General features: G+C 39.6%; 1 protein-coding gene across 2 annotated transcripts; it reads right to left on the minus strand.

Annotated features, from left to right (window-relative positions):
- Window positions 1-302: 302 nt before the first annotated feature.
- LOC121653355 (calcium homeostasis endoplasmic reticulum protein) lies at window positions 303-16,125 on the minus strand. 2 transcript variants are annotated; one of them, XM_042006775.1, is made up of 20 exons: window positions 15,939-16,125; window positions 15,178-15,351; window positions 12,307-12,345; window positions 11,334-11,503; window positions 10,090-10,227; window positions 9,851-10,002; window positions 9,452-9,563; window positions 9,131-9,220; window positions 8,189-8,381; window positions 6,818-6,981; window positions 5,818-6,072; window positions 5,506-5,698; window positions 5,179-5,420; window positions 4,939-5,072; window positions 4,107-4,193; window positions 3,720-3,866; window positions 1,579-1,692; window positions 1,409-1,503; window positions 1,124-1,309; window positions 303-1,021 (listed from the first exon to the last, which is right to left on the minus strand). In XM_042006775.1, exons 1-20 carry the CDS (start codon window positions 15,961-15,963, stop codon window positions 984-986), a joined length of 2,748 nt encoding a protein of 915 aa, XP_041862709.1. In that variant the 5' UTR covers window positions 15,964-16,125; the 3' UTR covers window positions 303-983. The 2 variants fall into 2 exon arrangements, with proteins under 2 accessions (XP_041862709.1, XP_041862710.1); XM_042006776.1 differs by lacking the exon at window positions 12,307-12,345.
- Between the last annotated feature and the right edge of the window lie 625 nt (window positions 16,126-16,750).

The following is a 16,750-nucleotide window of genomic DNA, read 5'->3' on the forward strand; positions in this document are numbered from 1 at the left end:
CTGTACAGGTATTGAGTATATTTAATAAACCAGTTAACCTCAACAATTAAATTATATTGAGTAAAAAATATTATAAATTTTGAAGCAGAGTAAAAATCATCATGCACACACACCCCTTGTCAGGTGGACTTGGAAAGCCTGGGATCAAACCACTGACTTGCTCAACATCCTGAAATACCTATAGAATCAAAATTATTGAATGATTGAATGACACTAAAAATATTGGGGTGAAAAAAGTTACATCTGAGGGTCAGGTGTGTTTATTTGTCTCTACAACTTGCTCGTGGAAAGAAATACACATGTCCCATTTATGGCTTGTTTTACTACAACCAAAATGACAGATTTACATAGTGATGAAGTTATCACATGAAACAATTTGACAACAATAAGCAATTAAAACCACAATTTAGAAAGGAAGCCACCATGTGTTACTAAGTTTCCTCTGAAGGTTCAGCTTCGGTTCAATCTCATGGATCACTTTCAAACTATAAGAGTAAAATTAACTGTAAGAGTGACATTACTTCATTCAGGTATGTACATGAATTACAGAGATGCTGTGCAGAGTTTTCTATGGAAAGTATCAGACGTTGAGGTGCAGTCTGAACCTTGTGTCATCTGCTGATGAAAGGAAGAAAGTCTGACACTTTTCATTCAGCAACTGAAAACATGAAACTAAGTGAAAGAAGATGTGACGGCTGTGAATGATCTAGTCGATCAGACCAGTTTCTGTGTATCTGCTGATTTCAGTGAGTCAGTGTTCACAAACCTGAACATCAAATTTATTCAAAGAGGAACAAGTCTCTGCTCTCTATCAAGCTAAACAAGAAGGTTGAAATTATATCATCACTCTGCTTTATGGGAAGGTGGAAAAGATCTGGGAATGGTGACTAAAATCCTGGAAGAAAAACAGTGATCTTCAGATTCCTGGTGAAAGTGGTGACCAGGAAGATGAGCTAATTAGTGGATGATGCTGTTTGAATCCCTCATTCATTTGATGGAGATTCCTGTGGTTCTCGGTTGACTGGAATTAAAGAGAGAACAGTCAGATTTGGAGAATAAATTCACAAAAAATACAAATAAATGATAAAAATTAAATTCAACATATTTCTCTAAAGGTCTGTACCTTCCTCTCTTGCCTTCATGCGAGCAACAAAGTTGTAGCTCTTCGTCCTGCGATAGTTGTCATAAGGGTCATCCAGTGAGACGCCCACACCTTTGTACTGGTCCCATTTATCCCTGACATCTCCTCCTTTGATAGGATCTTGGATGCCTTGCTCTTTGGCCCCCAGTCCACCTGAACCACTCCAACCTAAAGCATAACGGGAACATGACATCTACTCATTACAATAATTTGTTTTAAGAGAACCTTAAATTTAAATCAGGAAACAAAAATAAAGAAGAAGCATACCCATCTTCATCAGCAGCTGGTGGCCCTTATTCTCTTCCCCTAACCGGTTATCGGCAGACAGTTTAGAAGATGCCGTTCCCAACCCAGCGGTGGAGCTGCAGTGAGAGAAAATTGTTACAGCAGCTGCTGCTTTCAGAAAAGCCTCTTACTAAATTTTGTCTGTCACTTACGAAGGGGAGGCGCTCCGGGATTTAGCACCACGACGTCGCCTGGTAGGTGAACGCGAACGTGATCTGGAGCCTGAGCCGGAGCGACTCTGAGATGACCTGGAGCGGCTCCTGGATCTAAAAAGAGTCAGAACGTGGTGTAATAATGTTGGAGAAAACAAAATTTGACAAGCTGTTTGCTATTGAAAACAAGAGGAATAATGTGATACTCTACTGACAAGAAACTTGGAAAAGACTGACATGGTGTAAGCAGAACACAGCAGCTTTACTCATCTGTGTTCAGGCAGCACTCAGAGCTTTATGAGCAGAATAACTGAATCCAACCGTTAAAAGCTGAGCTGATTAAAACACATAGCTAATCTGTTCCACTTGTTCCACTGCCTACTTTTGTTTTAGGGCTTTCCTTTAGTTAATAACACCTGGTACCAGTACCTACTTGGTCTGGGTTCCAAGCAGCTGAGTTGAGCCGAGCCAAGCCAAACTGAGTCAAGCCAAAACTGTGACGTTTATAGACTGCAGGCCACTGTTTGGTCAGGGAGTGACATCACTGGATGAATCATGACAATGAAAACTCTCTCATCTTTTTACAGTGTTTTGTCTAGCTGCCTTCTTTAGCTTTCCCTCTTTTACCCTGAGTCTGGCAAAAAGCCATAGGCCGAGCAGCAGGTATGCCATCGCCTCAGTTTCCTCCACTGTTGTGTCATGCTTGTTTCACATACAAATGACGTCAAGGGACATTCAGAGAACTGAGTAGAGCTGAGTAGATACAAGAGGAAAAAAGGCTTTAATTACATATAATGAAACGTGTGACTCATAGCTGCATCTTCAATACTGCTTTTTAGTCACTGACTTAATGGAGTTCCTGAACTTATTGGAATAAATTGAGTTTCTGCTTAGAAGGTGATACTAACCCTAAATTTGTTCCTCTTTGGCAATGCTGACAAGTGTGACTCGTGCAGCTTTTGTCCACTATGAACTTGGTAGCTGATGTCAAACCCTGAGCATTACAGGTTAGAGGAGCTGAATCTCGCTGATTTCCATCCTGAGCTTACACCTTTTGACTTTAGTGAAATGTGGTGTGACGTTGCATCAGACTGTAATCTTCACAGTATTCAGGGGGAAAACATTAGCCATGCTGATTGGGCCCTGAGCACCATGTTTGCTCTGAATTAATAAACACTAAAAGCTTAATGTGGTATGCCCTATTTTGCGTTAATAAGATGCAACTGTTCTGTGGAAATGTTTTTATAATAAAATAAAAATCTAATTGACATTAGTTAACCTGACAAATGCAAATGGCTTAAATACATTATTACTAATTGTTGTGAATGTAAGAGAAACCCCATTGTTACAGCTCTTATAAATAATCTACTAAGCACTAAACTAATTTTACAGTTCAGACAAAAGTCTCCAACATGAACGTATTCGTTATGGTGTAATATTAACTTTTGAGGAAAAGTCAACCAATGAGACATCAAAAAAGTTTTCTGCGGGACTCATATTAAACTGTGCCGTAGAAACAATACATACTAAGAATGTGACGCTCTGAACATAGAAAAAGTTGCAGGTCACATCGGTTTCACTGTAATTCACTTGCTGTCTTTCACCTGCTGGACAGAATTACCATGACAACCTTACTCATTCAAAAAGAGAAAGGTTTCAAACCCATGCATGTGCAAGTTCTTACAGTGACACTGTAAAATCAGTGTCCCAATCTTCTGCTCCTCTGTGGGACTGGATAAAACAGATCTGCTTTTGCCCTCGGTGTACTTGTCTCAGTCAGCAGTTCATTATTCACCTCCAGCAGGTTCTAAAGGCTGCACACCACAAACCAGAGATGATCTGACCGCTTCATGTAGCCAGTATAATTTGGCTCACAGCTACTCACATCCATACAACCCTTTATTTCATCGCATGTCCAGCATATTGCTATCAAGAAGTGACTTTTTACAACTTTTCACTTACTTCCTTCCATGGCATCCCCTGACAGGTGTATTACATCTATGAAATTATTAACTTCATGCAACCTGTCAGTGGTGTCAATGTTCTCACTGACCCACGGGTCTCTTTAGCATACGAACAGAAGTATCACTGGGCCAGGTGTGTGTGTGTGTGTGATATGTGCATGATGTATGCATGCAAACCTGGATCGTGAGTAGGAGCGAGAGCGGCTGCGGGAGTGGGATGAACGGGATCGCGACCTGGATGACTTTGAGGAGCGTGAACTGGAGCGAGAAGAAGACCTCCCTCTGCTGCGAGAACGACTCCTGGAGCGACTGCCTCCACGACCACTGAAGAATGACCCATATGAGGAGTTAGAAGGTTGAGAGGATAACACAGAGATGTTTGATACACTTTTGAAAAATATGATGCAAAATCATCCCAACAAAAACATAAGGCGGCTTTCTGGTATCTAGTAACCCACAAAAATGTAGTAAGGCAGAACTTTTGATAGCTAAATACAAAACCCAAATGTGTAAGTTCTGACTGTGAAACAAGAAGAAACGCAACATGAGAAAACAAACACCTACCTGTTTCGTTTCTCCTGATCTTTTTTTCTTTTGGCTCTCATCTTGGCTCTGAAGAACTCGTACAGGCCATTTTGCTCCCACCCTTCACTGATGGAGTCAGACCACAGCATCACTTAAGTCCATTTCTACAGCATTTTCTACTAGAATCCAGTCACACTACCCATGACGGTTTTATAAAGATGCTCTTTAAAGTCTAAGTCTCTGACTGTGTGGCTCAAAAAGGTGTGCCCCAACGAATCTAAATGATGTGTGGTGTTTAACTTCATCTTCTTACTTTATTATTTGTATCATTATGTGAAGCATGCACAATTTGACTGGTAGCAGGTCATTGGCTAATAATCACAGAGGAATTTTCCTCACTTAAACACGCCAAAGTACTAAGGAGGGACTCAGCTCCACTAACATTTTAATTTAAGAAAGGACTGTAAATAAGAATGACTTAACCCTTATGAAGTATGTTTGGTTTTTTTCTTTTTGTTTGTTTGTTTTATTTAACCAAAGACAATTGCTAATGTTTTCTATGGAATGTTAAAATGGAAATGGCTACTGGCAGAAGTGATGTGTACTATTCTTCTTTTTAACCAATCACCGCTGTGCAAATTTAAAGGACACACACTGTAGCAGATTAAAGATGGCGATTATAAAAATGGCTAAAAATGATAAGATTTTTTATTTAAAAAAGACCTGTTCATCTCAAATCTGTGCTGATGTGTCAAACAGGGCTCTGTCCACAGTAAACACAAAAATAATCGCATGTCTGAATCATCCATGTCAACTATAGCCTTGTGGCCAATGTACTATTTTACTTCCACACAGTGTTGAGTTGTTGTACCTGTTTCTGGGCCGATCGTGGGAAGGAGGGCTGTAGAAAGCTTCTACGGCAGCAAGCAGTCGATCACTGGGTGGCATGGGAGGGGGCAGACGGATGTCTTTGGGGTCCAGTGGTTTGTAATCACAGTCCTCAAGCTGTGAAGTTGACATTACAAAGACCATGAGACTTGCAGGTTTTACAGAGCCTTAGAAAGCATTTACTCATACCATATGGGTCCTAAACCACAAACAGAAGACTTACTTTGACCAGTGGAGCCATGAGACCAGCCGGCAGATCAAAGTATGGTACATTGGGTACCAGACTTGGATCATCCTGAACTGGAGGCTGCCGATGACGCATGTGGGGAGAATGACCATTGAAGCCATGTGGGGGTGGGCCAAACTCTGGGTGTTGGCCTGCACCCCAGGGAGGATGCTCAGCTCCCATACCTGGTGGAGGGAGTCTCTGACTGGGATGGTGATGGGGAGGAGGACCTGGCATGTCTGGCAAACAAAGTTGAGTGATTTTAAAATTCTCAGTAAAACAAAATCAATACCATTACAGAGAGCTTTGTGTCCATACACCAACCTCCAGGAAAATCTCCTTGGGCATAGTCAAAACGATGTGGAGTGTACGGTCTGTCATAATGGTGTCTGGGAGGAAAGTCTTCCTGCATAAAACGTGGAGGAAAGCGTCCAAAACCATGTGGTGGTGGGGGCGGCTGGTTGAAAGGAGGTGGTTGTTGGTGGGGAGGGAAAGGTCCTCTGAAATGTGGTGGCCTCTATAAAAGTGCAAGATTGGCAAGAAAGCCATTCATAAAAATTACACACCATAACATCACTGTATGATGCAGAATACAGAAATCCAAGCAAAGTGAAAACAGAGTCAAACACCACATGCCTGCATGCGTGGAGGAAATGGGGGTTCCCTCTGACCCCAGGGAGGCTGGTCAGCCTGGTTCCCCCATGGCGGCTGCTGTTCAAATGAATTCCATGATTGAGGGCCAGGGTCAGACCCACCTGGGCCGCTCCATGGGCCTCCTTCTCTTGGAGGACCACCACTCCAGTTTCCTGGGTCCCTCTGCTCATTCCACATCCCCTCATGGCTGTTCCATGGAGGGCAAGGAGGGGGGGGCTGGTTTGGGTCAAAAGGAGGCTAAGAAAATATAAAAATTAGAAATGCTGTGTGATGCTGAGGTAATAAAAACAATTAAAAAAACACAAGTGTATGTTGTAATTATCATATGCTGTGAGAAGAACGTAGGACAAAACAATTACACCTGTCCATGATTTTCTTTTTCAAATTAGATCTCTACTGTCTGGATGTAGGATGAGTCTGAATAACAACAAGTTAAAAAGCTATCTTAATAAGAATGTGCTTCTTTTCCTTTGTCTCAGCTGTGACAGGGAACATCTCAGACAGCTGGTGAAAGCTTCTAACACCACCCACCTTAAGATACAGAAGCTGATGGCAGTAAAAGACCAGGTAATGGTTTGTGTTTAGATTAAAGAACCCTCTAATCTTGATACGAGCTGTAAGTTATTAACAAACCCTAAATCTAGCAAGTTCTGGTCAGTAACAACCCAGTCAGTGAGAACTGGTTGGAAAACAGGTGAAACATTTTTGAAGATTGGACTGGATAAGTTTTACTTATATGCAGTATCTCTGCAACTTCTAATATGTAGAGTTTAGAATTAATTTCTCATCATATTCATTAGAGGCCAGTTATTCACCCCCTATAGCAAAACAGTCAAACAAAAAACAGTTTTCTCAATGAACTTTTGTTGCACTGAGGTATTGTACACATCACTTCTTTAAAAACTACAGAGACAGAGGAAGTGTGTAACGCTAAGCATGTGCATGTGTGTACACACAAACATAAAGACACAAAGGTATTCACCGGCTGGTTGGGGTTCCAGGGTCCAACGTGCTGGGGATCATACCACGCAGGTTTGTTGGGAGGGATATCTGAGGGTCCACTGGAGTTATTTGAGTCCTGTGGTCTGGATGCAGCTCCATCAAAGTCTCCTGGGGGAGGACCTGACATGGGGGGCTTCACATCTCCTACACACAATATAATGAAATCAGAGATGTAGCCGGTAACATGCAGTACATTATTGCTTATAGATCATTTAGTGGTAGAACATATTAAGACAACAGACTCACTTTTTAAGAAACAATCAAACTCAGGAAAGATAAATCACTTTTGTCATTGTAACATCCAAGAAAAAATTATATTTCCAGTTTTCTTCAGTAAGTTCTGCATTGACTTGCTCTTCTTCCTTGAAGAATTTATTAATCTACAATATAGAAGCCTGACTCTGGTACCCAGTTAACATTTTTTTAAAAAAGGATCATATAATGCTAAAGTAACGCTGGATGTCAGCTGATATTCATTTATTATATTGCACATCAAGAGCTCAATAATGAACGCACGCCAGGTCATTCTGGCATCGATGCAGCTCCAGTAGAGAACCTATGTATTCAGTGCAGTGATGTCCAAAACGTTATAAAACACCACAACAGGCCATCTTCTAGTTGAAGCTTGATGAAGATGAATACTGTCTTGGCATCTTGTCAAGGATGTCTACTCCTAACATGGTCCTGATCATTTCTCCCTTATCTTCATTCATTTGTTGGAGCATAGCCAAAGCTTATTCTGCATTCATTCTTTTTCTTCCATTAAATTTTTTTTTATTTTAATTATGTTTTTAGCAGCATTAGTTGGTCTGTCTGTCTGTTAGCAACAAAACTCAGAAATTTATAGATGGCTTTTCATTAAATTTTCAGGAAATGTCAGTAATGGAATGAAGGAACAAGTGATTACACTTTCGGGGTGATCCAGATCACCGTCAGGATCCAGGAGGTTTTTAATGATTCTTTACTATTGGAAGATATGGATAATTGTGCCATTACAGCTTCTAATTCAACAGCCAGTGCCCAGAATCACTGGTAAAAAAATAATTAAAAATATTAATTAATTAATTAATTTAATTACAAGATAACATCATGGTACATGTTATAGTCCGACATTGTTTGACCCAAATCACGTTGTTGATATTCTGGATCTGGTGATCCAGAAGGTTCTAAGTATGGGGGTGGGGTGCTAGGTTCTTGGTCTTGGGACAGAAATGAATTTTCTTGCTATGATCTGGCATGTTTACATCAACTATTTTTATATCAACATTAACAGCTACAATTAAATTAACTACTCTAATCTAAATCCATAAAGCTGTGTAATTGTGTTTTTGTTGAGTGAAGCTCTTCTCACCAGCTGGTGTGGTCATTGGTGGAGCCTTATCAGGTTCAGCGGGGGTAGGCAATGGTCCTACTGGGGCAGGCTGCTGCTGCTGCTTCAGACTAACAACAAACTCCTCATGCTGTGTCTTCAAAGACTGGATCTGCTGCTGGAAAGCCAGCTGAATAGGCTGCACTGCTGCAGCATATTCCGTTATCAGGGACGCCTGAGAACACAAGACTGTCAGCGTCATTATGACTTAATTGAAAACTACATGATACAGATCTGATCATTTCATATGGAATATCTGCCGATACTGGGCCTTAATCTGCTGCATTTTCTTTAAAACTAAACACAATCAGAACATTAAAGTGGATGCAAGTTAGGTCAGTAGTGCTCAAAGTTCAGTAGCGTACGGACTGAAAGTGCAGCTTTAATACAACAATATATGACTACAACTCCTTCCTCATTCAGTGAGAATATGCTAATAAGCTCCACCCTCAGTTCAGTCTCTCCAAGTTTCCTCCAACTCTGTAAGCTCAACTCAGTTTTACTCTTCATCAATACTTTGACTACCAACTCAAATGTTTATGGGTCAAATTTGTAAAACAGCTTTTGGACCAAAAAGAATCCTGTTCTCTCTCGTATTTTTGACAGGACGGTTGTCAGCTGTGTTTTTTTTTTTTTTTTTTTATCTCTCACAACTTTTTTAAGTTTACTAAACAAATATAAACTGATATTTAACACTATTGATTGTAGAATTTTATATTAAGATTATACATTTTACCTGTATTACTACAAACAGACATTTATCCACTACAAGATCAAGCTGTGTCAAGAGCTGAAATTTGTAACAGAAAAACATTGTAAAATCAATGTATTTGCACATCATTTTAAGATAAGTCTTTTTGTTTAATAGATTCTGAAATTAGCACTCTTTTGCCCTATGACTGATCTGAGACCTGTTCCACTGACCTGGTACTGGCCAAGGCCCAGTGCTGGATTCTGGAGTTGCTGAATGGTCTCTTCATCAAAGTAGCCATTTTTCTCCCAAAGCTGCAGCAACTGGAAGGAAGAGGGAGATAAAACAAACAGAGACAGATACAACTTACACAACCAAAAACAGGTACCAGATTATCAAAGCTTCCAATGAAAGAGTGACTGATGTGTACATGTGGCTGACAACATCCTACTGAAACTATGCTCATGCTTATGTTCAGGATATGAATATTCAAGTATTTAAATTCCTTTAATCTGCAAAGAATGAAGATGCTGAAAATGTGTACTGGTGGTTACCCTGGTAATCTTCTGTTGCTTTTCTTCCTCCACAGCAAGAAAGCTGGTGCAGTAGATGGGAACAACAACCTTCTGCAGCGCTGCCAACAAATCCTTCTGCTGCTTTCGCTGACTGGAAGGAACCATTAAAACACACATTGTGTCACAAAAACAGTATGTTGATACATAATGCAAAACCATGCCAAGCTTCTTTACACAGTTTCATAATCCAACTACAATCAGGAGTTCAATTTCATGATAGTAACTACAATTTGTTTTTTTTTTCCCCACTCTCTGAGCTGACATCTTCAAATATCAATTCAATCACCAAGATAAGCAATTTACATGTAACAACATAATTTTAATGAGGCAAGTGCAAAAGTAAAGAGATCCAAACATGAATTATTTAGTGTGGTATACCAGTGATGCAGAACATCGTTGGTTAAGTAGATGAGATGTAGACGGAGCTCAAAATGTGAGCCATCAACAGTAATACGGTTGCGAAGATGGGATGCCATCAGTTCACAGTGCGGTGGAGTCTTGGCATTATTGAACATCCAGTTCTTACCAGCCTGACAGAAAAAAAAGTATTAAGATGTAAGCCTTTTTAGGGCTCTACATAAGGATACCTTAATAAATCACCATGACAACGTGCTTACTGAGATGGCATCTTTGGTGCAGGTGTCTATGATGGGCTGCAGCAGGTTGTCAAACTCTGTGATGTCCAACTGAGTTTCCAGCAGAAGCTTCTGAGTCTGTTGCTCCATAGCCAAAGCAATGGCTGCAGTCACTTGTTCCTTCAGAAAGAAAAGTATCAGGATGGATGGATACATTGTCAAACAAAACAAACAAAAAAAAAATAAAATAAAATAAAATAAACCTGCCCCTACTCTTGCGATGTTCCTTCAAGTTCAGCAAGAACAGAGTTATTCCTAATGTTCGGGTACTTACGGTGCATGAAGTCGTGATGAAACAGACCAAAATGACTAATGTTGTGCCAGGAAAAGGTAAGACATTATCCGAGTATTTCCACAGTTTAGAAGAAGTTCAAGCTGTGATGGCGTAGATCCCTATACATGAACCAAAGTCTAATAGGACCACAGCATTAAGTATCTTAATCTAAAGAGTTAAGCTTTGAACTGGAGAAATGCCCTTTAGTTCACTTCCACAATATCTGAAACTATCTGGTCCTCCAGACAAGCTTCTACACGACCTCGCAGATGAAAACATGGAAAAGCTTAGAAGCCTGTAACTTCTTTGTGTGTGGATGGATGAATACAGTTAAGATAATTCATGACAAATCCTGCATTGTTTCTGCTTGTATAGGTACACATTTTAGTGGTTTTATAGCCTCATTGTTTCATGTGTTGGTATTAAACTAAGACCAGCTGTTTCATTACATGATGGCCTAGATTCTTTGTGGGAGTACAGTCTATCTTTATCATAAATATTCCAAGGACATCCTGAAAAATAAGTAAAAAAGAACATTAGCTCATGTCAAAATTAGCTCAACTCACATGTTGTCGTCTCCTTACTGACGGCAACCACAATCTTGACAAGCAAGAAAGCAGCTACAGCCTTTATTGCACCATGGGCTTTAACTTAGTTCACAAGCCCATTTTCTCCATTTATCTTTGGCTTGCATTTTTAATGGCTTACGAGGAACCCAGAATTAACCTCAATCAGTTTCACAGCTGGAACAGCCAAAAACAAAACCCAAATTTAGGACATTTTGAAGCTATCAAGCTCAGGCTCATGTTTGACCCCCCCCACATCTCCCTGCTGAAACTTGAGTTACTCGACTACTCATATATTTAGGAAAGTCCTTTAGAGAGTGTTGAACTATTTCATTTAAGCATTTAAATATCTTCAGATGTAGACTGTTTTCTTTCTTGACGTCTACCTGTCTGAGTGTGTGTAGGTGTTGCTCTTGCTGCTGCAGATTCCACTGGCTCTGCTGAATCATCTCATCAATAGAGGGTGTAGCTTGAGGAGGGACTGGAGGTGGAGCAATCATCGTTATTGGTGGAGGAGGGATGTCGACTAAATCCTTTGCACCAGGGTTGTACATATCTATAAATACAACAGAAAGAAAGCAAAAAAAATTGAAGTCTGAAGAGTTGGGAAAAAATAGATTGATGCTGGACCAGAGAATGATGATGCTGAGATTATGAATATGACCAATGAAAATAAGGTATTCCAATAATCCAGTAATGGACAAGACAGATATATCATTGACAGTTTCAATCAGAATGACCTCCAGTAAGTAAAATAAGATGATTTACATATGGCAAGCAGATGAACATTTCCAGGAGCAAAACATAAGACATGTAGGCAACATTAACAAAACAAAACTCTCCATCTACTCCTGCTCTTTAACGATCACAAGTACCAAAGCTTGCAAACACACAACAGAAATTATAGCCTGTGCGACTGCAGCTCAATGAAATGTTGATCGGGTCCTCACTTTAACAAAGAATGAACACAGTTACAAAGATTTTAGTAAAACCCAAAACAATGCTGTCCCCAGATAAGTGCAAACATATTCCAGACACAAACAGATGAAACAAACAGGCCTTGTTTGTACACAGGTAACCAGGCTCTTTCATCTGCTGTTCTGGACAAAGCTAACAGCATGACAGAGGATTTTAATCCCCTTCATCAGAAAGATTTGGTGGACATGTGTTAATACAGTAAAAACTCAGGAAGGAAACATAAACATGATAAAAGCAAATGAAAACAAAGCTTCCAAGCATTCATGAGGGAGGTAATGTTTGGCAACATGTACATAAATAATCTTTTTTTTTTTTTTAAATAAAAAGAAGTTAGAAGTGGAATTTTCAATTCATCAAATAAATCTGACTACAAATAAATACCTTCACATTTATACTCCTCCCCATCGCGGGTAGAGGGATCTAAGTGGAGAAAAGCAAACTTTAATGCATTTCAGTGGTAGCACAGAAGAACTGCATGCAAACCTGCACAACACTGCACTTTTATTAACAAGCGGTTGAGCATACTAAACACCAGATTCTACCTGTAGGTCGTACAAGGCTGCCTCCGCTTGTTTGGTGAGTCAAATAATACTCCAGTTAAATAGCTTCAACAATTTGTTTTTATATAGGAGGGAAAATATATATTAAAAAGCAAGTTTGTTCTTTAAATAAACTGCTACTATACATTCAAGCAACAATTTGCTCTTCCACTTAGCATTTAGTACTCATTCACCTTTCCCATATGCTTGGACTAATGTGCATTAGTAGTATTTAAAGTTTTTTTTTTATTATTATTTCCTATGCAGTCCTGGCATTGTTTTCCATTTACACAACAGCAACTGCACCTGTCTGAACAATTAACCTGCTGATTTCCTGGGACAAATCATGATTGTGGTGACCTGCAACACAAACCTGAGCTTCTGCAGTCACACAAATCGGTATTGAAGTTCTCTAGTTGCTCTACAGATTTACATCCTGCTCTCATAAATTTCAAAAGAAATTTTTTACAGCTTGTTTTTTTTATTTTTGCCCCCACTTAGCACGCTAAGTCGATACTGAATAATGACATGGAAATACAGCAAACTGCTGATTGTTCAGAGAGCATCAGTATATTTTGTACATGTATAATAAATAAATGAGTAGGTTTACTGACCATGAGTATGGGTTTAAAGATGGATCTCCTATTTCCTCGCGGGAGTTGAGCAGTATTGCACTCAGTCATTATGATCACTCACAAAAGAACTCCTCAGAACCATAAGCCAACAAACTTATTTAGTCTAATAACGTCTCTAAACTGTTAATGTAATATATACAAAGTGGAGTTGTCTCAGCTTTACACACACAATAAACAGCTGATCCCTGCCACAGTGAGGGGATACCATCTGTAGTGAAAAATAATACACAGAGGGGCTGAGCAAAGTACCTACCAAAAAAACTCAATACTCCACATATGGATCCTGGAATGTTTGGAACTATGCAAGGCTGACAAGGACTGATCAACTTCATCAAGAAGGTGATCAACACAGCCATGGAAGCTAACTCCAAGGCAGTTGCACAGTTTACCAATGTGTTTAGCATCTACCAAGGGGATGTTCTGTCCCCACTGCTGTTCTACATAGACCTCTACATCATCATAAAGAGTAGATATGGATACTGAAATGGACTCACTATCGGTCGCCTCCTATACATATATGAAAATGATTCACTTATCCACCTTTCCACATCTAAAGCAACAACAGTGAGACGTCATGCAGACTGAATAACCGTGGCTTCGTGGTGGCAAAAAGACGAAGATGATCAGGACTGTGGGAGTGAGGTTACCAGAAAGCAGGATAGCAGACAAAGGACAGCTATAAGTGCAGTCATGATAAAAATGAAAGTCCACCCTCTTTCAGTTATGAGGTTTTAAGTATTGGGACATAATTTAATAATTAATAAATTGTCTGGTCCTCACCAGGTCTTAAAATGAGGTTAATCGATTTTCAAATACAACAAATTTGTGCGATTACCTTTTATGTTATATGTAACTTTTCAAAATCTGACTTTTACAAGTTTAAAACCCTTAAATTTAGGTTAACAATGCATTTTTACTGCTCATTTGATAGGGACATTGAAATTTAATTTCTCTGTTGTAAAATGAAAACTAAAAGCCAGAGGCAGTGTATGACAAATGAATTCCACAACATGATTCAGCAGCTATTGTTTCAGTCCATCGAGGTTTGCAGTATTTGTTTTTGCAGAGCTTATTAGGAGATTCTGGGACAGAACTCAACTCAGTGCCACCATGAACGCTCCCAGATCTCTTTTCTGGAATGTATCATCAAGGGATTGAGGAGGTGGTTGATAATGAAAAATCTGCACAGAGCAGAGGGTGTGCCTTCTTTTTCATATGACTGTGAATTTATTTAATCAACTAGTTTTGAAACAGCATTTTTGGCTGTGAGCTTAAACTTGTATTACAACATTGTAAAATTAGTACAAAACATCAGACAATGGAATCTGGATCTGCATGTAGATTGGTGACAAAACTACAATATCTAATAAGGTAACATGTCAGTATTGTAGCCAGAGGTCAAAAATATGCCAACTGTGAGTACAAGGAGGGTTTGAAAACTCAAGATATAAGCTTGTACGACCATACAATAGTAGGACACAGCTAATATGACAGCAGACACTGAAAGCAAACTACTGCAATGAAGTAAGTGCATATGCAGGCTCTGAACATATCCACTTCAAAACAACAATAAATATTATTACAAGAACATTTGATTGTTCAAGCAACAGCTTCCCCCAGTAGTACTGATAAAAAGAATGCAGCCATGAAATTCTATGTCAGCGTAAACTGTAGCTATTCTTTTTTTTAGCTGTACAAGCTGTATTAAGTTGAAGTTACTATGATAGTAATCTGTGTAACCGTGGATCAGACCTAACCTTTGATACCAAATTAACTTAACAGTGAACACTCACGAGCCTCTTACAGGTGTGCAGTAATTTGACAGAAGCTGAATATTTTGGTGTTTGAACGGGCATTCTTCTGTCTCTTCTGTTCTGTCTGTCACTTTCACAAGAATATTTAAGTGAAGCCTTAAGGGAAATAAACATAAATGGGATATATCTAAATGACTGAAAGCTGTTGCTTTAACAGGTTGTGAAATGTTCATAATGCTGTGCATCTCATATCTAAAGTTTCCTCTATAAATTCCTTTGTGTAAAAATTATGTTTTTATGGTGGCTGCCTCTTTAACTACATACGCTGCTGTTGCTCCATAGCAAGCTTGCACTTGTAGTAGCTGAAGTACTCTCCTCCAAAAAGGAAAGAGAACTTAGGGTTGTCCTTCTGTTTCTCCATTGTCATCTTTTCAAACTCTGGTCCATTTCGGGCAACAAACTGGGCCAGCTTGTCAATTACATTCCTCAGTTCTTGATCTGCAACAGAAAAAGAAAAGGACAAAATAATATATGTATAAAACGTAGTACAACTAAGCCATGAAAGTGACTTATCATTAGTTGACATTTTCAAAACAACTGACATTTTTTTCAAAGATATTGGAAAACTCTTTGCATGGTTTCTACATTGCTTTCACAGAAGCCCTGTAATGATTTATTCATTAGTAATAAAAGGACTGTAGGTTTTTTCGGTACCTCATCAGAACAAACCCTGTCTTTGCAACAACCTGAACTGTTTGAGACATCTCAGGAAGCAGTTAACAGACCGGTAAGCGTGATCTGATGCTCTGCGTTAGCCTCTGAGGTATTGATCCACCAGAAAAGCCAGCCGCCGTGAAAGTTATCTAACTTTACTAAAGAAAGGCTTCAAGAAGACAGCTAACTCACCGGGAACACTTAGATTTCACAGCATTATTCACGTTGCTACGTGGAAATGGATACATATAAAGCTCTGATTTAGATAACGTTAGCCTGGATGCTACACACAGTGCTAATGCTAGCTAAGAAACAGATAGCATGGCTGTTTGCTACAATCCACTGAAAAGAAGGCAATCAGCATTGCTCACCCTCGGGCGGGTTCGGGATATCCATGTCGGATTCTTGTTCAAGCGAACCGCTGAGCGGGCCAATGCAGTTTAATATATTTTTATTTTTTCACCAAATGGCCCCTAAAATAATATTAAAAGTACACTAGCTTTACCACTACAATACACCGGAAGTACTATTCACAAACAGCGCGAGCGCCACTGTGTGATCTAACTACAGTGCCACCCTTGGCTAGGAGGAAGAGAAGGGATTTTTCCCCGTCCACAGCATCTAGTCAAGACCTGCAGTTCTCTAAAGCTTACGTTGGAATATTGTTCCAGATGAATAAATTAATAGAGTTACATAATAGTCCACAGATTAAAGTCTTGCCAATGACAATTCCCTACAAATTTCATTGTCTTTTGCTTTTCTATTTGTCTTGTGTGCACACTATTTATTAGCTAAACCAATCTCAAGCTCTTGAGGGACACCCTTCTGCATCAACACACCCATGTGATTTTTTCCATGATGAAGTAATGTCTACTAGGGTTGGGCGATTGAACGAATGTATCGACCATCGACGATAGGCTGAGCCATTCGACGATCGTTTATATAAGAGCGATATTAAGAGAGATATATATATGTATGTATGTACATGAGCCAACACGTTTAGTTAGCTACAACGCAGGCGCACGCTGTGGCTCGTGCAGCAGGTGTCGGGAGTTTTTTTTTTTTTTTTCCATCATCCAGCCTCTCTCCATACCTGGTGCTGCCTTCTTTCAGAAGTCTCGTGCACACGCGCACACACTAAAGGACCGTGCATAACCTCCCACCCCGCCTGTGACCTGCCTCC

This window comes from Melanotaenia boesemani, chromosome 14 (assembly GCF_017639745.1).
Source record: "Melanotaenia boesemani isolate fMelBoe1 chromosome 14, fMelBoe1.pri, whole genome shotgun sequence".
In the NCBI taxonomy this organism is placed as follows: Eukaryota; Metazoa; Chordata; class Actinopteri; order Atheriniformes; family Melanotaeniidae; genus Melanotaenia; species Melanotaenia boesemani.